The following is a 22285-nucleotide window of genomic DNA, read 5'->3' as shown; positions in this document are numbered from 1 at the left end:
CCTCCTCAATCGAGGTGAGATCTCACAATTCACTCGTGAAGACCAACGTCCTAGCTGGCACACCGAATCATTAAAGTTTAGTAAATGCTATGTTCATCCCATGTAATCTCTAACTTGAATCATTGACATAGTGATGAATCGTGTTTGGATGTTGAAAATTTTCAAGTTAATCCAAAAGGGGAATACCTAATCATCTCTGAAAAGTGGTCTTTCTAAAGAGGGCCCTCAACTGAAGCACGTGAGAAGGCTGAAACTTCTCAATCACTTTTGTGCTTTGAAAGAACGGCCCGGCGGCTAACAGCCGCCAACCGGCACCTGGCGGTTTCAACACAAGCATCATTGACTTGCAGAAAGCTAGCTTTGATGATGAACAACAACATGAAGAAACAGATCAAAATATTATATATATTCATATAGTAAGGAATAATATCTGATCCATCTTTGAACAAACTAAATCTAAAAAATGATACACATACAAACAGTGAAGAAGAAGAAGATGAATAAATTTCATCATCATCATCTCATCTGGCTATTTTCACTAATCAGTCATCAAACTCACCTTAATAAGAGATTCTGTGATGAAATGATGAAAAGGATCTTTTTCGCAGCTTCACAGCATCATGAAGCAAGCTTTGTTTTGGTGCTCTTTTTCAGTTGATACTTGTAAGAGGAGCTCTTGAGGATAATAACACTGCTCCATCTTGAACTTTGCCTTCTATCAAACCCCATTTCAACTTATTCTCTGTTGAAATGCCTTCTTTCAGATGATGTGCTGGAGTTCTCATCTCCTCAATGGATCCTAAACTTGGCACCGCAATTACTCTTTTCTTCGGTGTCGAGTCGGCATGTTGATCGACCTGTTCGCAATCGAAGTTTTATCATATCATGAAAATTCTTGTAAACAAAGCTATATATGGACATGATGATCATGGCTAGCTATTATCAGCAACAGAGCTAAGCTCATTAAATCAATGGAGTCAGTAGTCAAGCAAAAAGGCAAACCAGATAATCTTTTATGAGGCACTGTTCTGCCTGGTCTCGGATTTTCGATACGGTTCGTCCATGGTTATCTTGCGTGGATTTGAGGTCGTCCAAGCACGAGGTAGCAATCGAGTCCAACTCATTTTTATTTTCATGGTCCAATCTCAGAGAATCTACATAAGATTTTCACCAGAAGTAAGCATAAGAAACGTAGTTTTTCAAAAAGAACAACGCATTTTAAAGGTATCTAGAAGTACCATTTACTGCAGTCAGTATACCACTGACTTCAGCATCAAAGTCAGCATCCAGTGTTGAAGAAACAGCTGCAAATTCTTCAAGTGCAAAATGATTTTTGCAAATACTATCCCTGTTTTAAAACAATTAAGGAAGTTTACTTTTTGCAAATCATAGTCAATGAGAAACTGAAGAACAAGTAGGAGAACAAAAACTCACTTTACAGAAGATTCTATCTCTGTAGCACCATTCTTACTCAGTTTTATCACCGATGATTGTGCATCTTCCCATAGTTTTTGAGAATGATTCAATCTCTTTGAGCTACACAGTGTAAGAAAACAGATTTATACTCAAAACTTTAATCATTTTGTGGGACAGCTGGTTATTTTTTAAATCACAAAAGATGATTCAAGTAAAACTTACCATTCAACGATTCCGTTATCCAGTTCGGTCTTCGATTCATTTGCTGAAATCATGCTCCTTGTGAAATGAGATTCCACCTTTTCAACATATTCACTCATGTCCTTCTTGGCACAATTTGATACTTGCTGCATGCAGGACATTTCTTGCTGTAATATCTTGCTGTGTTGTTGGTTCAATTCCTGAATGTTGATTGATGCCTCTGATACCTATTGAATTTAAGAAGTTAGGACACATAAGACTTCATTCGAGTTTTCAAAAAATATGCCAATGATATTGAAGAACATTGACCAACCATCTCAGCCCTCTTAGATGTCAAATTTGCAATAATGGCTGCGATGTTCGCCAGAGCTTGTTTCTCCTCTTTCTCTGCCTGCTCCTGTTTCATAAAATTAAGTGGGTTAAAAATTGATAGCGAACGATGAAAAACTTCAATTGGCAATTTGGCTTTAGCTACCTTGAACGTCTTCTCAAAATTCACTAATTGGTTGGACTTCTCAATTTGATTTTCTTCAATCAGCGTCATGACTTTGGATGCATGGGAATGAAGTTCATTAAAGATGTTCATACTTGCATTTGATATCTTCTGTGCTGAAACCAAACTGTGTTGCAATCCCTGAATTTTTTTTTTCCAAGGATTAAATTAATTGGACTTGACAAGAACTCCTAACCATTAAAAGCCAGTTTTACGAATAATGATCACTACCTCTTCTTGTCGTTGCATATAGAGATCAAGAAGTTGTTTCTGATCATCAAGAGAACTCTGGATCTCCTTGACAACCTCCTTGGCCTCCAATACTGCATTGACCAAGAACTGGACAAAATTTCACATGTTGAATTGTCAGAATTTTCACATGTAACTTTATAAATGAAAATGAATGGACAGAAAAAAGGTATTCCTATGCATTTCATACGTTTTCAACATTAATTGCCTGTGATGATACGGTAGAATTCATCTGTTCTAGATCGGTAGAAACATTCTGTTGCAGTGTCTTGATTAACTGTCTTAAGGCAGCTACTCCCGAAGAGTAAGTCTGAGCCATTTTTCCTACTTTTGTCTCCAGGATTTGAGTTGCCTGAAAATGAGGAGGTTATGAATTAGTTACAAGGCAAACATGCATCGAAACTTTACAAGATTCTTTCTTTCCTTACATCAGATTTACTTGCAAGATACGAGTGTGCATGTTCTTCCATGCATCTTAGCTGCTCTTGATGTTGAGAAACAGATCCTAGGATGATCTTGTGAAGATCTTTTAAATTCTGATCAAGTTGAGAACCAAATGTTAAGACCCTACTCTGATTTTCTGCTTCCATCCTATCTTTCCGATCTGTAAAGGGAGAAACCAAAATTATTAGGATAATGCGTAACCACTCAAACTCACTACTAGTAGATATTGTCTGTTTTGACCGGTTACGTATCGCCGTCAGCCTGGACTATCGTTACGATGTGAGATCCCGAAACTACGTTGTCCAGACTAATGGCATTAAATAAACATAATTGCACAATGATAAGAAACCAAAATTATCTGGATTTTCACTATGCATCATCGTGATAAGAATAATAGTTTTGCATAGGGTAAACTTTACAATCCAAAAATTCAATTATTTGGAAAGAGGACATACCTATTTTTTCAAATAGTAAACTAATGTCCTCAGAGGCATTCTGCAAGTCTGTGCGCAATGACTTTGCTCGTTGAAGTAAAGAATTTTCTGTTTGTACCAAAGTAATAAGATTATTTAATGAAAGCATAATTTTTTCTTTTAACAATTCTTATAACTGAGAGACAACAAACCTGAGGTTTTCAGATGGGAGATGATGGACTCCTTTTCTTTCAAGGCTGCAATGGCTAATCCATGTTCGTCTTGTAGGTCAGACAATGCCTTGTTCCGGCTTTCCAAATTTATCTGAACGAACAAGTATGTAGAGAAGAGAAGCAATGTTTCAGGACATTCTATGTAGATATATACCCAACAAAAAGAAAAAACAATATCTTGAAGTGTGTACGACTTCGTACCATGCAATCCTTGAGCTCATATTCCATGTCCAGTTTCATCTTTTGTTCAGTCAGATAAAGCTCTCGGAAGCTTTCAACTTGCTGTAAGAAAAGGCAACCTTGCAGTCTTATAAACAATGTTGATGAGAAAGAATAAAACTATTTGTTGAGCAAAACTGACCTTCTCGCTAAGGTTGAGTTCATTTTCAAGTTGTTCAATCCTCTCAGATTTTGCCTGTGGAGCAGTTACCATGAAAAGCTTAAGGACACAAAATTACTGTTTGAAATTTTCGGGTCTAAACCAATTTTCATGTCTTATGCACCAACTATTAAGCAGCGACAATATGTCTTAATCCATTTATCAAAATTTGAAAGCTAATGCTTTGAAAGAATCAGAATTATAAAAGGAAAAAAAAAAAGTTCCAGACTGACCTTCTTTTCAGCTTCATCTTGAGCATATCTCTCGCGTGGAATATAAACACCATTCTTGTCCCTTGCAGCTCGAATATCTGCAACAATTTTTGCATATATTAAACAAAAAGGATACTTCTCCTCGATTATTAAGACAGACGTCAATCTAAATATGTTAAAGAGTTATCCAACCTTCTTTCATTCTCTCTATTTCAAGATACAGATCCTTTAGTAACACAGCTTTAGATATTTTCTGGTTTGCCTGCAATTAAACTTCATTGTCAGCACTGGGGAAAAAGAGTAAAAATTAATAGGATAAACAGTTTTTTAGGAGTGAACCTCAGGTTTGTTCTTGATATGTTTTGCACGATGGGCGTAGTCTAGCGTACTAAGTGTCTCTTCCAAACAATTAACAGAAGGAGAAATTGTAGCAATGACACAAGTTTTTGTCTTCCCTCCCAAAGAATCCCTCAACAGCCTAGTAAGTTTACTATCCCTGCCATAGAATTTGCCATGACAGAAGAGCCACAAAATTATTAGCAGTTACAATAAAAAAAAAAAAAAAACAAAAGAAAATCTACTGATAAAGAAATAAAGCTTGTAATATTAATAGATTTTAGGAGATACCTGTAAGGTATATGAGCAGAATGTTCAACCAAAGCATTTATAACACGTCCCAAGGTAAGTAAGCTCTTGTTAATCTCTCCTGCTTCTCTTGCTCGAGCCTGAAAGTTAAAAGCAGTATATTGATTCAAATCTGACCAACAAAAATATCTGCTGAACTAAAAGGTTCTTGGCTTCATGTTCATTCATAGCTGAATGGGGACAAGGTTAGAATATGATGAACACAATTGACCGTATATCAACTTCAGTTCTGTCTTGTTTGTCATGGTGAAGATTTTTTATGCATACACAAGTTTTTTTACCTCTCGTGCACCTGAGCGAGATATATTCTCTGACCCTGCTAAATCAACAAGATTAAGCTTTCCACATTTGATCAGTTCTTCATCACCAACGGATGATTCTTTAATGTGGAGAGTAATAGAAAAGACAGAATGAGAGCGGCTGCAATAATAGACCATATTGAACAAAACATGTTAGGATTCCAATTTTTTCAATTATCCAAATCATTTTCATCAACATGCTAATAAAGATATACCTGCTCCGCTTGTTTAACAAGGTGTCTGCTGTACGCCTTTTGGCAGATCCTCGTTCCAAAAGGGTATATATCTCATTTAAACTGTAGACTGCTTCTTCTTCGAGGCCCCTGACGACCACTGCTCCCTTTCCATCCTCCAACAAGGAAATAGGTTTCTTTTGCTTTTCTTCTACAGATCGTGATTGATCTTCCTGAGCCAACAAATCAGTAATTTCTTCATTGTAAAGCTCCAAGAATGTCACTTTCATGCTATAGTCTGCATTTTGCTCTTCAAGTGTATCGAAAATTTGACGAACAGCCCGTGGAATAACACCAGCCTCAGCAGGTAGATCCTTACCCTATTTGTTAGTCATGGTAAATATATGTCAAAAACAGAGAATAAATGTAAGGAAATGAAATCTAAGGTTCTTGTTTTGAGTCTCCATACCTTATTTTTCATCCCACCTTCCATTGTATATGTTTTACCGGTGCCCGTTTGCCCATAAGCAAAGACGGTGCAGTTGAAGCCTTCAAGGACTTCATTAACAATAGGGGCAATAGCTTGTTCATAAATTGATCTTTGCTGTGCTTTCGGACCGAACACCTGACAACCATTCACAGTCAGCTAAAATAACCAAATCAAATTAACCATTATCACAAAGTTAACCAAGTTAACGTATCAGAAACTTACCTTGTCAAAGGAGAAGATTCTATCTACTTGCTTATTGGCTACGCTTTGCAAGACACTGACTTCCCTTCTTACTTCATTACATGATATCACTTGTGGAATGTTCGACCGCTGTTCATCGTCATTTAATGGCCTACCATTGGAATACAATACATTAGGTCCCCTTCAGAGAAATGTACATTCTCAACACTTTCAAAGAATTCATCATCACCACTTCATTTCTAAATATTAGATCACGAGATTAAAAAAAAAACATGGTCATACAAGCAGAAAATCAGGAAACAAGTCGCCAGTACTTCTGAAAAATCCACCGAGCTTGGTTTCAAAAGCGATATGGACATCAAAAGACACATTGCTCTGGAATTTTTGGTCGGAGCAAAGCCAAGAAATATGATACTTAAATCAAAGTTTTATGTTATAAGAGCTTTCAAGTGAAGAAAAGGAAGCAGAAGACAGTTGCAAGAACATCAGCAGGTTATTTGAGGTCGGCACAAGCAATTCACCAAGAGTACGAAGATACACACATAACAAAGAACAATAGAGAAAAGCCAAGTAAGAGCTGGTCCAGAAACCCTGTTAGTTGTATATACTTCTCGAAATCATTTCAAACGGAAAACTAAATCCAATAGATTCTTCTTTAACCTAATGAATCAAGTGGAATGAGAATCTGCAAAGAATCAGGCAGTGGATCTACTTCTAACACTCAAACAAACTCACCTGCATCTCAGCACAACCTGGATATTAACTTCCTTATCCCTATTCTGATGATGATTAGAACTCGAATCAGAGCCTCTAGAATCAGTTCGCCGCCGTTCGGGACGAGGAGTCAGAAATGGAGCTGGAGATGGCGTAACTCCAACTCCGGATTTCTTAGACTGATCAGGCGTCAGTGGCACCATTTTCTTTCTCGATTTCAAAAACTAGCAGAAAATCACCACCAACCTACAGTGAACAAAACAGGATCGAAACAACTACTTCAGAACAAAAGAGATTCCAATTCACCGTATTCTCCTCGCTCATAAATTCATATACATTAACAGAAATCGGAGAAAAGAAGAGGAAAACCTCAATCGAAGATGCAATGGAGAGAGTTGTTCCCGCGTTCGATTCGAAGATCGCTTGAATTGGAGAGCAGCGCTATGGAGAAGAAAGGGGGGGAAAGGTTTCTTGTCTGTGATCCCTCGGATACTGTCCACTACATTTTTACATATAGGAGAAAGTAGCCGTTAGATTCGTAAATTTGAATTCAATGAACGCTGGCGGGTCCCACTCCAGAAAGAAATTCAAATTTCTGGGGCACCACTAGAGCCTGCAATTGCAATTCGTTGGATTTATCTCCAAAAAGCTTTTTTTTTTCTTTTTTTTTTTTAATCCTTAAGAAAAGGGAGTAAAAAAGGGCTGCTTTTTTGGGATAATTAATTAAATATTACAACCATTTAATTTCTGAAATTTATAAATTAAAATTTTTCCTTCTTAATTAAATAAAAAATATATTTTTTAATCTAATTGATTTTAAAATATATATTTTCAAAGAAACTCTTGAAATTTAATTTTTCAAAAAATAATTGTCCCGATTCTTTTTAGGACAATAAAAGTAAAGTTAAAGATTTAAACGTCTAGCTTCAAGGTATGGATTAAATGTTTTAACTGCTCAACTATGTTCGTGTTTTATTATTAAATAAATTATAGTAATATAACGTATTTAGAATCACTTTTAAATGTAATACAACCAAACCAACCATATAAATATTTTATTTAAAACAACTTTTATTAAAAATGTTTTAAGAAAAATATACACAAAACTCATTTATAATTTGTTTAGTATATTATATGAGCATCGTTGTCCAACAATATGGAGTATTAATCAAACTGAGAAACAGGTACAAATAATGTTAAAAGTTAATATACAATTTAGTCGAACATCTCAACTTTTAAGATACCTCATATGCAAATCTTTATCCTCACATTTATTATACTGACAAAAAAATAATTTAGATTTGGCAAGTCTTCCGAACTCAAGATAAATATAATATATAGTTAATATTAAATTAATAAAAATGTTAAATTTCAAATTTGATCCCTTTAGTTCCGGGTTTAAAAATCTAGAATTCATCCTATAATTTTATAAAACTCTAGAAATTAATCCCTACCGTATGGAGTTTTATCGAACCATAAGAATGATATTCTAATTTTTAAAATTATAGTTTATAAATTCTAAAAATATATTCCGATGGTGTATTCTTTTTCTAGAATAAAATCAAAGATACATTTAACATTAATAAAAGTAATTGAATTGGAAGAATGGGGTACTTTTGGAATAATATAATTGGTTATAAAGAAAATGCACTTGAAAAAGAAAGTATTTTATTGCATAATGTGTGGCCAATTACAGTAGGGGTAGGTAATTTTGCCACGTCTGACAAGGAATTTGATGGCCCCTTTTTCAAATTGAATACACTTTAGCGAATCTCAAAATAAGCAACTATTTTTTAATGCTTATTACTTCCCAAAAGTTTTATGGAGATCGTCAACTAATTTGAATTAGGAGCAAATGTGTTCATCGAGACAAGGTTGTTGTAAAAATCTATACGATCATTTGTAATCAACTAAGAGCAAATAGCAAGCTAGGAACTTGTTCGCCAACACGAGCATAGCTCATTGGTAGTTGACACATGTTTCTTACTATGAAGTTGAAAGTTCAAATTTCGATACTCCACATGTGGTAAGAAACCGTACTTCGATAAGGAAAGGAATACAAGGACATAAAAAAACAGCCCAACTGAAATCAGAAAACAAAAGGGAGCACAAGAACTAAGTATCGAAAGGGACTCGAGAAGGGGTAACACTTCAATATTAACCCTTGTCCCCTCCTATACCTCCTCCGACAATCTATCCACCTCCCTAGAAATTAATACTATTAATTCTATCTTAGGCACTATTCCAAAGTAAGCATGATCACACTGGAAAATGTTCACGATAGAGGAGTGTGAGATCTCACATCGATTGGAGAAGAGAATATAAGTATTCTTTATAAAGGTGTGGAAACATCTCCCTAATAGACGCATTTTAAAACCTGAGGCTGACGGCAATACGTAATGGGCCAAAATAGATAATATTTGCTAGCATTGGGTTTGGACAGTAAACTCTCCCTAATAGACACATTCTAAAACTGTGAGGCTGATGGCGATACGTAACGGACAAAAACGGACAATATTTACTAGCGGTGGACTTAGGAGTGTTTAGTGGGAAACTCAACACTAACCAGATCCAACAAAAGAAATCAAAGCAAAATAAGTCTACTCTGCATGTTCGAAATTATGTATCAGTACAAAAGCAAAGACAAAACTTTTATTCTCAAGAAACAGAAGACAATATAATTCAAACAGGACAATGTGCATAACAGAATCATGAAAGTTCAAGCAGAAGAAGCATTGCATAAGTTGCCACGTACAGGTTTTAATGGTACTTGTCGAGGGGGCTAAAGGAGCTGTGTGCCGGCTGAGAGACCAAAAATTGACAGTTGCTTTTGTCCTGCTTCTATGGGATGATTTTATTGTAGGGGAACCGATCCATAGAACACTGCTTCGGCAGGTCCAGTCATGTATACGTGGTTGTCTTGCTCACTCCATTCTATCTGTAATGGTCCTCCAGGCAGATCAACGGTGCAATTCTGTCTCGACACATTTGAATCAAAAGTTAGGAAATTTAAAGGAAAGGATTGAAATTCGCATGATCTTGTCTGATGAAACCATGTTATATTGTTTCCGTTGTGTTTACAAGATACAATTGATCTTCTTACCCGCCCAGCACGACCTTCAAGAACTGCTGCAACAACAACCGCACAGGCTCCGGTTCCACAAGCAAGCGTCGCGCCTGTAGTGACATTGAGAAGGCAGGTTTGTTATGAAGCGTTTCAATAATTATATGCTTACAACTTTAAATTATATCAAATTTGTACCTGCACCACGCTCCCAAACACGCATTTTAAGGTGTGAATTGGAGAAGACTTGCACAAATTCTGTCGTGGACATCAAGAAAAAACAGCATGAGCAGTGTAAAAAGACCATCTAAGTAAAAATAAAAGAAAATTTTCGTGCCAACTCGCTAAGAAACAAACCTGTATTTGTTCGTGCTGGAAACATCTCATGATGTTCAAATTTTGGACCAATTGCAGCTAAATTGATGTCATCAACCTGCAGATTCTGTTCATGACCATGCTAAAATCAGCACAAGTAGTAAATAAACGGTAAAGTTGAACCCCAACAGAATGACTAGAGGCAATCATATGTACCTCAAGACTCTATGAAGTTGCATTAAAGGGTTTAAACTGCCGTAAGCTATTTTAGATCAAAGGAGGAAAGGAATGATTTCAATGTCAAAGGAGCTTAGACATCATTAGTATTGCTTCCTAATATAATTGTACTCCATGGTTCATGAATGCTCTAATAGATAACATAACAACGTTGAACACATCTCAATCAATCAACTAAGTTCTGATAAATACAATTTGTGTACTCTTACGGACCGGAGCCTACAAAGTACTCAGAAATTCTTGTACTTAATATTAAATCGTCACTTATTGTCTCTAATCTACTACATCACGTAGACAATATATAAAACTTGATAAGTGATTATATGTAAATAAAAGAAGAGAAAACAAAAGGGCAAGCCAAAGTAATCCACTTTAAGAACTTTAAGAAGATTTAGAACAGTGAATGAGATGTTACAAAATGTACTTTTAAATAAATACCTGCTCAATTTTGTTGCCAAAAGTTACACAATGGGGGTTTCCCATACTGACACAGGTCACGCTCCATGCAACTCCATCTACTTCTATGTCTGACTTAACAACAGATTGGTCTTTATTTGGTGTCAATCGGGTAGGTACATCTGATGCTTTGAGAATTGGTTCGCCCATGTCTACTTTTACCTGAAATTGCATGTACGTTAAGATGGGAACCGACCCCCCCCCCCCCCCCCCCCCCCAAAAAAAAAAAAATAGAACCAAATTGAAAAGACACAGATTGCATTTTCCAATGAAAGAAATGGTAAAGATGTGCCTATTAAGGCTACTACACTTTCATGGAGAAAAGTGGCAGAAAGTATAAAGAAGCACAGTGAACAGATGCCCAAAGCGAAGCATTAAACCTAAAAAAAGACCCAAAATTCCTCCCAATAACTCTAAAAAATTTTAACAGCAGTTGACTGTAGCTTAGAAAATCTGTCGAGATATACCAGTCCATTATCCTGAAGTTGTGGAACAATGAGACCAGCACCAGTATGAATAGTGAAACTGCAAGATTATGAATAGAAAACTGTTCACTCAGAAATTAATACATAAATGAACATGAAATAAAAGATCTAAGCTATAACAATTTAATTAGTTTTATAGGTCAACAACACAAGGAAAATATTAATATCGAAAGGTCAATTTAAGTAGTGTTTTGAAAGGGCTATACTACGTTGGAACGGTATGCAGGCCTGAAAAGATAAAACAATGGTAAAACAGCAGAAGATATACCTATGCCTTCCCTGTAAATTCTCAAGCTCCGCAATAAATCTGGCGAAGCATCGTACTCCATTACCACACATCTATAAGATACAAGCGCACAAAAATTCAGACTCAGACGTAATCGATAGAAATACAATAACAGGAAATTATTTCTGAAGAAAACAATTAATTACCTCCGGTTCACTCCCGTCGGAATTGAATATCCTCATTGTATAATCCGTACCATTAACGCCCGGCAGAGCAAAGATAACTCCATCAGCACCGATCCCAAAGTTTCGATCACATAATTTCGCAGCTTGCTCCGGGGTGATCCTAGGCTCTGATGAGTCCCTATTATCGACCTATTCAAGCTCACTTGCAATTAATATCAGACTAATACCAAAATGCAGACTGATTAGCTGAGAATGAATAAAACTATCCTGCATGAAGAGAAGACTGGCCGAGAAAAAGTTTCCAATTAGTTTCTTATTAAAATCCATGTGATTCTCCATGATTAACATCACTGGAGTAGCAAAGTTAAGTTACAAAGTTCCGATTTCAGACTTCCACCATTTCAAATCCAAAGCTCCAACAGATAAGCCATAGATAGACCAAACATTTACAATCAATTTAAAGAAAATCAAAACAAAACAAAACCATATCAGGCAGTACACTCAAAAAGTCATTACCAGGATGAAGTCATTGCCGAGACCATGGTATTTAACAAAGTGAAGGAGGCCACTCTCTCTCCGGTCAAGAAAAGAAGACGAAAGCGCTTTCTCTGTAACTTCAATGCCAGCGGAAGACGCGGAAGACGCGGATACGGAGAGCCTAGGGCTTCTTCTCCGCGCCGAATACTTCGAAAAGGAATCCAGTTGAAGCGTGGAAGAAACAGACGATCGGAGAGAAGAAATTGAGGCGAGAGAGCGTCGAGATGGAGAAGTAAGTGGAAGAGAAATGGTGGCGGCTATGGCCATGGCTGCCTGTGGTGGCGGAGTAGAGACTTCCCTCTTCGGTGAGCAGAAGCAGCGCAACAGAGAAGTCGGAGCATATACGACGGGGAAAGAAGTCGTCGTTGCTGATCTGGCCATGGGCCATAAAACGGCCAAGCCCATATTTCAGAACACGTGGTTTGGGCTTATCTTTCCTTCGGCCCTTATATTTCAAATATTAATTTTTTTTAATTTAATTTTTATCTAGTCCTTAAAATTATAGATTGTATACTTGTACTCTATTTTTTTATTATTAAATTATAATTAATTAATTAATTAAAAATAGTAATAAAAAGTGGATCCTTCAATTATTTTTATTAGTGACAAAAAAATTAATTTGATCATAATTATTTTAACTATTTTAAATAATTAAATATTATAGTCCATATACTAAATTGAAATTAAACCAATAAATTAAGGGTAAAAATACAATATTTTAAAAGTAAAAAATAAAAAGAAAAGTAATTATTAAATTTTAAAAGGATAAAAAATATATATATATTATTTTCTTCCTTAAATTTCATTTTAGATGCATTTTAAATTAATTAAAAATATAAAAAGATATTTGGATAATTATTTAAATTTCATTTTAAGTTTAGTGTTTTAAATCTCAATTAAATCTATTTTTCGAAATATTTAAGTTAAATGATTAATTTTTCATAGAATTTTTTAAGGAAACTTCTTTTAATTTCGCGATGTTTTATTGTCTATTAATATATTCTTTTATTTTTTGACATGAAGATAAGCTTTTGAAGCAATTGGGTTCTTCTTCCATTTGAAAATTGTATCAAAAACTGCCATTAATGGAGTACAGAATCCTTCAAATCTTCTGAATTCTTAAGCTGATGATGATCTAAGCTCAATAATTTACAGTAGCTCTGTTGTGCTTGCCGCTAAACAATAGCGATTCGAGCTCGTCGGTCCGATCTCCAATCTTCCAAGTTCAGAACCCAGCCATATGATACCCATATGGAGAAGATCTTATGCTTCATCTTGTAGGCAATTGATCAAACTCAAAGCGGATGCCCATGGCGCCGTTGTTACTCCGGCTGAACAATCCAAGAAACCCCCATTTCCTCGCGGTGAATTGGATGCCCGCCAACTGTTCGACAAAATGCCTCAATTAAACGTGGTTTCTGCAACCGCTATGATTGGGCGCTGCGCAAGGCAGCATCAGCACGAAGAGGCGTTGGGTCTATTTTCTGCAATGTTTGTGTTAAATTTAAGGCCCAATGAGTTCACTTTTGGCACTGTGATTCACTCTGCAACGGCACTCGGAGACATTGATATTGGCAAGCAACTTCATGCTTGTGCCATAAAAATAGGCCTTCATTCTAATGTGTTTGTTGGTAGTGCGGCTTTGGATTTGTATGTCAAGTTGAGTGTCATTGAGGAAGCTCAAAGGGCTTTTGATGATATCAAGATGCCTAATGTGGTTTCTTACACTAGTTTGATTTCTGGGTACTTGAAAACAGAGAAGATTCAAGATGCGCTCCAGGTGTTCGATGAAATGCCCGAGCGAAACATCGTGTCCTGGAATGTGATGATTGGCGGGTTTAGCCAAAAGGGACACAATGAAGATGCTGTACATCTCTTCATTGATATGCTCAGAGAAGGGTTTTTGCCCACTCAATCTACTTTTCCTTGTGCTTTATGTGCTGCTGCTAATATAGCTTCCATTGGAATAGGGAGGAGTTTTCATGCTTGTGCTATCAAGTTCTTGGGCAATCTCGACGTGTTCGTGAGCAATTCGCTTATTAGTTTTTATGCAAAATGTGGAAGTATGGAAGATAGTTTGTTGGTTTTCAATAAATTGCTTGACAAAAGAAATACAGTTTCATGGAATGCTGTCCTTTGTGGTTATGCTCAAAATGGTAGGGGAAAGGAAGCCATTGATTTCTATCAGAGGATGAGTTTTTCAGGCTACAAACCCAATGGAGTGACACTTCTTAGCTTGTTATGGGCTTGTAATCATGCTGGCCTAGTTGATGAAGGTTATTCATATTTCAATCAGGCGAAACTCGAGAACCCCAGCTTGTTAAAACCCGAGCATTATGCTTGTATGGTCGATTTGCTCGCACGTTCAGGTCAGTTTAGACGAGCAGAGGAGTTTATACACGACCTACCTTTCGATCCAGGGATCGGGTTTTGGAAGGCATTGCTTGGGGGCTGCCAAATTCACTCGAATATGGAACTTGGTGAGCTTGCAGCTCAAAGAATCCTGGCCTTGGATCCAAGTGATGTCTCGTCGTATGTAATGATGTCGAACGCGCATTCAGCAGCTGGGAAATGGCATAGCGTGTCGATATTAAGAAGGGAAATGAAGGAGAAGGGGATGAAGAGAATTCCTGGTTGCAGTTGGATTGAAATTAGGAGCAAAGTTCATGTCTTTGTAACTGGTGACAAAAATCACCACCAAAAGGATGAAATTTGTTCTACCTTGAAATTTTTTGTTGAACACTTGAAAGAGAGTGAAGATTTCAACTTTCTTTCAGATTCATAAATTGGATATGATTGGTATGAGGTTGACAAGAGTTATTGCAACTTGAAAGGATAAAAACAATTTGAAAGGATAAAAACAATTTGATGAATGAGACTCTCTATGAATTTATTTATTTAGACGACGATGACAAGGAGAACGAAGCATTTTTTATAAGGGTGTGGAAATCTCTCCCATAGACGTGTTTTAAAAATCTTGAAGAGAATCCCTAAAGGAAAAGAGGACAACATCTGCTAACGGTGGATTGGGGCGTTACAAATGGCAGGCGATGTGTCAGTGAGGAAGTTGAGTCCCGAAGGGGGTGGACAAGAGGCAATGTGCCGACAAGGACGCTGGGCCCCGAAGGAGGGTGAATTGTGGGTCCCACATCCATTAGAGAAGAGAACGAGTGCTAAGGACGTTGGAGCTCGAAGAGATGGATTGTGAGATCCCACATCAGTTGGGGAAGAGAACGAAACATTCTTTATAGGAGGGTATGAAAACCTTTCCCTAACTAACACGTTTTAAGAACTTTGATAGAAAGCCTAAAAAGAACAATATTTGCTAGCAGAGGGGTTGGGTCGTTACAACAACCATAAACTTACTTGGGGTAACTTGCCACACCAAGTAATATTTGCCAGCTAGCTCGTCTGCACCAACTACATGGGCAATCACAAGGTGCCATGTGGGAAGTTGCAACCCAACAAGAAACCAAATACTACTCACCGAGAAAATTGACGTTTCGACATCCCAGAGTAAATTCCTCCAACGCCGATCGATCAATCCACACCATAAAAAAACATGATTTGCAATCATTCACATGATAGAATAACAGATTTACCATAAGTGAAACTGTGGTAAAACGTATAGTTGAAGTAATATGGTATAAAATTACCTTTGGTCGAGGCAAACGATCTAACCCGACAATTATTGAACCATGATATGTCAAATAAACCATTTTCAACCCCTATCCCATAGCTTTCATCTCTCGGTGGCTAATGAGTTCGGAATATTTCTCACTTTTCACGTCCTACCCTCAAATTTTCTCTAAATTTTTGTCCTAGCCCCTTTACTTTTTTGTTTTTTTGCATTTTGGTCCACAAAAAACACAAATTTAATTTTCACCCAACCTCATAAATTAATCTCAATATATTTTAATTAGCATTGAGAATTTGAAGATCTTTGGAAAGATTCTAAGTTGATAATAGGAAGGCATGTGATTGAGTTTGGAATTGCTTGCCCATTTTTGGAATAACTCCAATTCATAAACACTGTGTTTCATTGAAAGTGATGTGTACTAGTTTAAGTTTATGACAAAAAGTTTACATTAATTATTCAATGTACCTGTCACGGCACACGTAGTTGGAGGGTGAAACGAAATTTTCTTTATAAGTGTGTTGAAACCTCTCCCTAGCAGACACGTTTTAAAATCTTGAAGGAAAACTCATAAGTGAAATGGACAATATTTGCTAGCAGTGGGTTTGAGCTGTTGCGGTGGGTTTGAGCTGTTACAAATAGTATCAGAGTTAGACAGAGGGTGGTGTGCCAACTAAGACATTGGAACCCTTAAGTGGGTGGACTGTCAGATCTCGTATTGGTTAGAGAAAGAAACAAAACATTCTAAGGGTATGAAAAGTTCGACAATATCTGCTAAGATGAGAGCACGTGAATTTAAAAAACATAATTATTTATAATTATATTTAGGGAATAAATTAAATTTTACGAGTAAGTGTTGCAATTATTACCTTGTAATATACTTTCGAATAAAAAAACAATTTAAAAGATTGTGTGAATTGAATGTATAATTTACGTGATGCAAAGGGAATGGTTTGATTAAGGATAGTTTTTCAGCCAGATTCATTAATCCAATGGTTTCTCGAGATCTTGAAAAATGGACATTTAAGTGAAATATTTATTCAGATCGTAATCTTCGATTGTTGGCTCTTTCTCATCACTGTTAACCGCAGTCGCTGGACCGTACTTCCTTTTCTTTAGCCTAATCGTCTTGTCCTTTCCGCGCCCGTGTTTGGAAAGAAATTGATGGGTATTGAAAAAAAAACAATACTAAATGCACAAAGTTTATGTTGAAGGTGTGAATTTAAAATTTAAGATTATTAGTTTTTTTTTTGGAAGAAAATGAAAAAAAAAAAAAAAGGTAAAAACGTAATAATGTTCTTAATCTAGGGACCAAATTGATAAAATTTAAATTTTTGTATTGATAGTACAAAAATTATTTAATCAAATTAAAATATAGTTAACTTAATTAAATAATTGGACTCATATGTATTTTTACAATACAAATTTAATTAAACATACGCTAATTATTATTCCAAAAGTCAATAATTCATAATAATAAATAAATAAATAAATATCGAACAACAAAAAGTAATATGGTAGCAAATTCAAAAATAGAAATTTAATAAAAAAATATATTTAAATTTGAATATACCTCTTTGGCTCATATTTGAAGCATACAAACAATGTGCATGCACGTGTATTAATAATAATATATTATTTAAAAACACAAAAAAATATTAAATTTGTCATGATTTATGATATCATTTAAAAATAATAATAATTCGCGAATTTTAAATTGTTATTTTCAACTGTCAAAAAAAAGTAAAAGAAAATAAATAAATAAAAAGAGATTTATAATTTTAAATTAGTATATATGAAATTACAAAATTGGGAGAAATGGAACCGTACGTATTATTTGAAAATGAAAAAAAGAAAAAAAAAAAATATTGATGGAAAATGACAATTAAATCCGAGGACTACGTTGGCTTCTACCCTAAATTATAAAATGTCATTTTCCTATTGAATTTTTGGATTATTTGTTTTTTTTATTTTATTTAAATAATGACTATTTTATTTTTTTTAATAAAAATAAATAATTTCGTGGGTGGGGACATTTATGACATTAATGTTATCCATTTAATTTAGGTCCTTCAATTCACTTTCTACTTTTTCGATTTTTTTTATATTTCTAAATATTTAAATTTAATTTTTTTAAAAAAGTTACAATAATATACTTTTAGTTTAATTATTATATACATAGTACATTTGATTTATTTCTTAGAATTTTTAGCTATTTTTTTTAAATACCATTATTTAAAATTTTCAAAAAAGAAATAATAATCAAATGAAGCCTTGAGAATGGCACCAATAATTAGGTTAACCTTGTTTTTCTAATAAATTATACATTTAAAAAAAAAATATATATATATATATATAGGGATATGTGATCCGACGTGGAAAGAACGGAGGGTGATCGTCGGGTCGGACAGTAGGCAGAGGTGGCAGTCTGAACGGCAAGGCAAATCCACGGCCAGTCAATCATCCGTCGTGTGAGGCCCAATCAGGACCAGGGGGGGCCCATGTGTCACGTGGAGGTTGAATACTGTAGCCACGTAAGCGACAAACGCTATAGAAGATTTTGGTTCGTAACAATCTCTTCTAATCCTCTCTCAACCAATCCTAGCCTTCCTCCCACGTGGGCAGTGGGCCCCGCTCCCAATAACGTTGTCCCTCCTTTTCCTTTTTTATTTTTTTAATTCGATTAAATAATATTTTTTTCCCATCAAATCCACCACTTGATAATTATTATTAATATATATATATTTAAATACAACCCCCTTTCCACTTTCCCACCCACAAAATTTTCTCTCGGATTTTCCCTTCACTTTCTCGCATTTTCTCTCTCTCCAAACAGAATCATATCCCCCATGGAAGACGACCCCTCTGCTTCATACATCCACATGGTATTTCTTTTTATTTTATTTTATTTTATTTTATTTATCTCTTTAAATTTCGTTAACGGACGGATGATGTGCGGGCGTATGATTATTGTGGTGTAGGTGCATCACCTGATCGAACAGTGTATAATTTTCAACATGAACAAAGAAGAGTGCATGGAAGCTCTCTCCAAACATGCCAATATCAAACCGGTCATCACTTCCACCGGTTCGTTTTCTCTCACGTGATGTGCACGGACTTCGACTCCTTTTTTTTTTCTTTCTTTTTTTTATTATTATTTTTTTTATTTTGTAAAATGTGTGCAGTGTGGAATGAACTGGAGAAGGAGAACAAGGAGTTCTTCGAAGCGTATAAGAAGAAACGACGTGACGTTACGACGAGGGCTGCTGATGGGAATTCGTCCGACACGTCGGATCTCAACTTGCTGGATTCGGGGGATACGACGTCGGGTAGGTAGATGGGTAGACAAGCGGTGGTGATGGTGGATGGAAATTAATAAAAAAAATATGAAATAAGATAAAACAAGAACATGCCTTTGTACGACGCCGTTTTTAAGGATCGTAGGTGAATGGAACAGCGGCGTTGGGTAAGGGAGGAGTCGATGGGATAACTTGAGGGGAGTGAAGATATTTTAGGATACCTTGCTGACACGTGGGGAAACGTGGCTACACGTGGCAGCATGCTGCAATTTTCTTTTTTTAATGTATTGCTATCGTTTGCTGATTGGACCTTGTCGGAGGTGTAGTAATTTAAATGGAATTTCCTTTTTTAGTTTTAGTTTTATTTTCTTTGTTTTCCTTCCAGTGAAATTAAGACAGTCCGAGCCAATCGGTAATTGCCACCTGTATTTTTCTTTTTATCTAAATTAAAAAAAAAGAAGAAGACACGTGCTTGATGCCAAATGTAATGGTAAGTGGAACGTCAAAAATGTTTTTTATTTTGCCACGTGGCCTAAATTCCAGCTCGGATAATGACGAGGCATTTGTTGGCTAGGAATAATGTTGACCAATAATATCCCACTTGGTATAGACTACCCTCAACCTTCGCTGTCGCCACGGCCACTGCCACCGCCACCGCCGCCTCGTTCCTTAAAAAAAATTAACTCTATTAGCTTTTTTTAAAAACTTATAGTTTTATCAGGACCTGAATGCGTATCGTAAATATATTTTTTTTTCTCTGACGAGACTAAGAGATCGTATAATTTAAATATATTATAGGGACTAGACATGAACATGAAGAACACGTGGGTTTGATACCACGAAGAAGGTTTGAAGGCTTTTTGTGACAAAATCGGTACCATTTATGAACTTCGTAGTACAATAATGACAACTTCTTTCCCTCATTTTCGTGAATCTTATCTTTACATACAATGAGTAAAAGGGTTCCATCTCAAAAAGTATATGGAAATTGACTAAATCGAGCTACTTTCTTCAAAATTGATCATATATTTTGCCAGAAGGACAATAAGAGGTTTCTTTCCTAGTTCACTAATACAACTACGCGTTAAAAGACGATCACGGGCTATTTGGAGCGAGAAGTTGAGCTGGGTCTCGAGCCCAACATGTTATTAAAGCTAAATATTTCAATAATATATTAATCGTAAAATTAAAAACTCAATGACATATTTAACGTTTTTAAAATCGGACATAAAATTGAAAATCCAAGAATCTATTAAATATTTTTTATTATTCTAAGCATTCCCGTGCTTTCACTTTTTTTTAGGAACCTCATTCTTTAGGTTCACGTCATCGTCATGATTATTATTATTTCGTCTTTTATTCAAAATTATTTGCTGCAATCGCTTCGATCTAACCCTAATTCTACTATTTCACCTACCATCACTTCGTGAATACCATAAAATATGATGAAGCAAGTTGTTTTTTACTGTTCGGTGGCGTTCGACATAGGACAGAACATCCCGAAGTGTAGAATTCACATGAAAAAAACGATGAATTATCAACGAAAAAAGTGTTAAACGTGAAAGTTGTTTCTTTGCTTAGTCCAAGTACCTTTCATATTTTACCCATTTTAACTTTTAAGATTAATATGGGGGTAACTTTTTTATTTTAATGGCATCATTATTATCATTATGGCTTCTAATTAAATTAAAGTAATAATTGATTAGTCGAGTACCAAATTTTAATACTTAAATTTTACCGTGGTGAAAAATATTATTGAGATTTAATGTTTTTTTTTTAAAAAAAAAAGATTAATAAACTAATTATTTATAAATTAAAAAAATTAATTTAGGGAATTTTGAAATGGGCCCAAAGCCCAAATAGAGTTGAAGGGTTGAGATTTGGGCCTTTTGGCAGAGAGCTAAACCTTCTAAAACCTCCGGGTCAGAGATGACCTGAAAATCGCTACAGAGCAGGCAGAGGTAACAGCCATGGAGTCTCTTCCTACAGTTCACCACCGTCATCATCCTTCTCAACAACTTCTTTCCTTCAGCCACCGCCTTCCGTCGTTCCCTAAACCCATATCTTCTCTCTCCTTCGCTCATACGCCGCCGACTCGTCTCCGTTCGTCTTTCAGGTCGTTGTCTGTTAAAGCCTCATCCTCTCAATCGACCTCTGACGAACCCTCTCGGAACTCTAAATCTTCCGTTTCCGAGACCACGAATGGCGGCCTGTTGTCAGGGTTTCTTAAAACTGCTTGCATCTCTGTTGCCGCTGCTGCAGCATTCTACTTCCTTCGCTTCGACCATCGACGTGTTGTTGCTGTTGCTGTCCCGGTGGCGCCGGAGACGATGGAGTCTACTGATGAATCGACGGCGCATGAGGAAAATGAGAGCGTTGTAGAAGAGAAACCAACAGATGATTCGAGTGGTGCTGAAACCCTTCGATCCCTCGTTGAGGAGAATGTAAAATCAGGTAAACTTCCCGAAGCAATTGAAACCCTAAGCCGTTTAATCGAACTTGAGCCCAATGACCGTGAGTTGCCTTTGCTAAGAGCCAATGTCCGTAGCTATGCGGGGCAGCTCGAATTGGCTAGAAATGAATTTGAAGAGATTTTAAGGGAAGACCCATTTCGTGTTGAGGCCTACCATGGCCTTGTGATGGTATCAGAGCAATTGAACGATAATTCATTGAAGGACGTTACTAAAAGGATCGAAGAGGCAATGGAGAAATGCAAGAAGCAAAATGACAAGTCAATTATCCGGGATTTCAAACTCTTGCTTGCGCAAATTAAGGTAATGAAGGGGAGCTATTTTGATGCATTGAAAGCTTATGATGAACTTGTGAGGGAGGAACCAAAGGATTTTAGGCCATATCTCTGTCAGGGGATCATATATACTCTTTTAAGGAAGAATAAGGAGGCTGAGAAACAGTTTGAGAAATTTAGGAGGCTTGTTCCAAAGAACCATCCTTACAAAGAGTACTTTGATGAAAACATGTTTGCAACAAAGCTTTTTGCTCAGAAATTAGAGAAGGAGAAAGCTGGTTTGAAGAGCTGAGATGAGTGCTTATCTGCTGCTTCTGTATGAGTAATCTCTTCACTCTTCACTTCTGTTCTAAATGGATTCATTTTTGTTAGTTTTTAGTGGTTTGGTATTCATTAGGGTGGTGTTAGATATCTTAATTTTGTCTGAAGTTGTATGATTGTCTGAATCTTTCAATCGAGTCTCATGTGGAGAATACTGATTATACTTATGTTTGGCATTCCTGAAAATCTATGAGAAACTGAGTTTCTTTCACTTA

At 36.1% G+C, this 22285-nt stretch overlaps 5 protein-coding genes across 5 annotated transcripts; 3 read left to right on the top strand and 2 right to left on the bottom strand.

The window, feature by feature from the left end:
• Window positions 1-379: 379 nt before the first annotated feature.
• LOC111803151 (ATP binding microtubule motor family protein) lies at window positions 380-7084 on the bottom strand. The gene is made up of 24 exons (XM_023687438.2): window positions 6932-7084; window positions 6584-6808; window positions 5870-5999; window positions 5627-5782; window positions 5200-5537; window positions 4967-5105; window positions 4668-4765; window positions 4380-4536; window positions 4233-4302; window positions 4062-4138; window positions 3811-3864; window positions 3651-3731; window positions 3429-3540; window positions 3259-3345; window positions 2788-2963; window positions 2550-2711; window positions 2342-2449; window positions 2093-2251; window positions 1931-2014; window positions 1639-1844; window positions 1435-1536; window positions 1239-1348; window positions 1003-1154; window positions 380-857 (listed from the first exon to the last, which is right to left on the bottom strand). Exons 2-24 carry the CDS (start codon window positions 6763-6765, stop codon window positions 651-653), a joined length of 3147 nt encoding a protein of 1048 aa, XP_023543206.2. The 5' UTR covers window positions 6766-6808; window positions 6932-7084; the 3' UTR covers window positions 380-650.
• Window positions 7085-9146: 2062 nt separating this feature from the next.
• On the bottom strand, window positions 9147-12334 carry LOC111803986 (diaminopimelate epimerase, chloroplastic). The gene is made up of 9 exons (XM_023688618.2): window positions 12047-12334; window positions 11552-11719; window positions 11388-11458; window positions 11102-11159; window positions 10617-10796; window positions 9984-10068; window positions 9825-9884; window positions 9666-9739; window positions 9147-9536 (listed from the first exon to the last, which is right to left on the bottom strand). Exons 1-9 carry the CDS (start codon window positions 12332-12334, stop codon window positions 9417-9419), a joined length of 1104 nt encoding a protein of 367 aa, XP_023544386.2. The 3' UTR covers window positions 9147-9416.
• Window positions 12335-12349: 15 nt separating this feature from the next.
• On the top strand, window positions 12350-14872 carry LOC111803985 (pentatricopeptide repeat-containing protein At5g42450, mitochondrial). The gene is made up of 2 exons (XM_023688617.2): window positions 12350-12487; window positions 13091-14872. Exon 2 carries the CDS (start codon window positions 13308-13310, stop codon window positions 14850-14852), a length of 1545 nt encoding a protein of 514 aa, XP_023544385.2. The 5' UTR covers window positions 12350-12487; window positions 13091-13307; the 3' UTR covers window positions 14853-14872.
• Window positions 14873-18441: 3569 nt separating this feature from the next.
• Window positions 18442-19361, top strand: LOC111803972 (uncharacterized). The gene is made up of 3 exons (XM_023688600.2): window positions 18442-18589; window positions 18686-18791; window positions 18890-19361. Exons 1-3 carry the CDS (start codon window positions 18554-18556, stop codon window positions 19039-19041), a joined length of 294 nt encoding a protein of 97 aa, XP_023544368.2. The 5' UTR covers window positions 18442-18553; the 3' UTR covers window positions 19042-19361.
• Window positions 19362-20927: 1566 nt separating this feature from the next.
• Window positions 20928-22285, top strand: LOC111804463 (protein SLOW GREEN 1, chloroplastic). Its single transcript, XM_023689270.2, has one exon. It carries the CDS (start codon window positions 20974-20976, stop codon window positions 22039-22041), a length of 1068 nt encoding a protein of 355 aa, XP_023545038.2. The 5' UTR covers window positions 20928-20973; the 3' UTR covers window positions 22042-22285.

Source organism: Cucurbita pepo, chromosome 10 (genome assembly GCF_057944985.1).
Source record: "Cucurbita pepo subsp. pepo isolate OVF chromosome 10, ASM5794498v1, whole genome shotgun sequence".
Lineage (NCBI taxonomy): Eukaryota > Viridiplantae > Streptophyta > Magnoliopsida > Cucurbitales > Cucurbitaceae > Cucurbita > Cucurbita pepo.
This window is presented reverse-complemented; position numbering and strand designations above follow the sequence as displayed.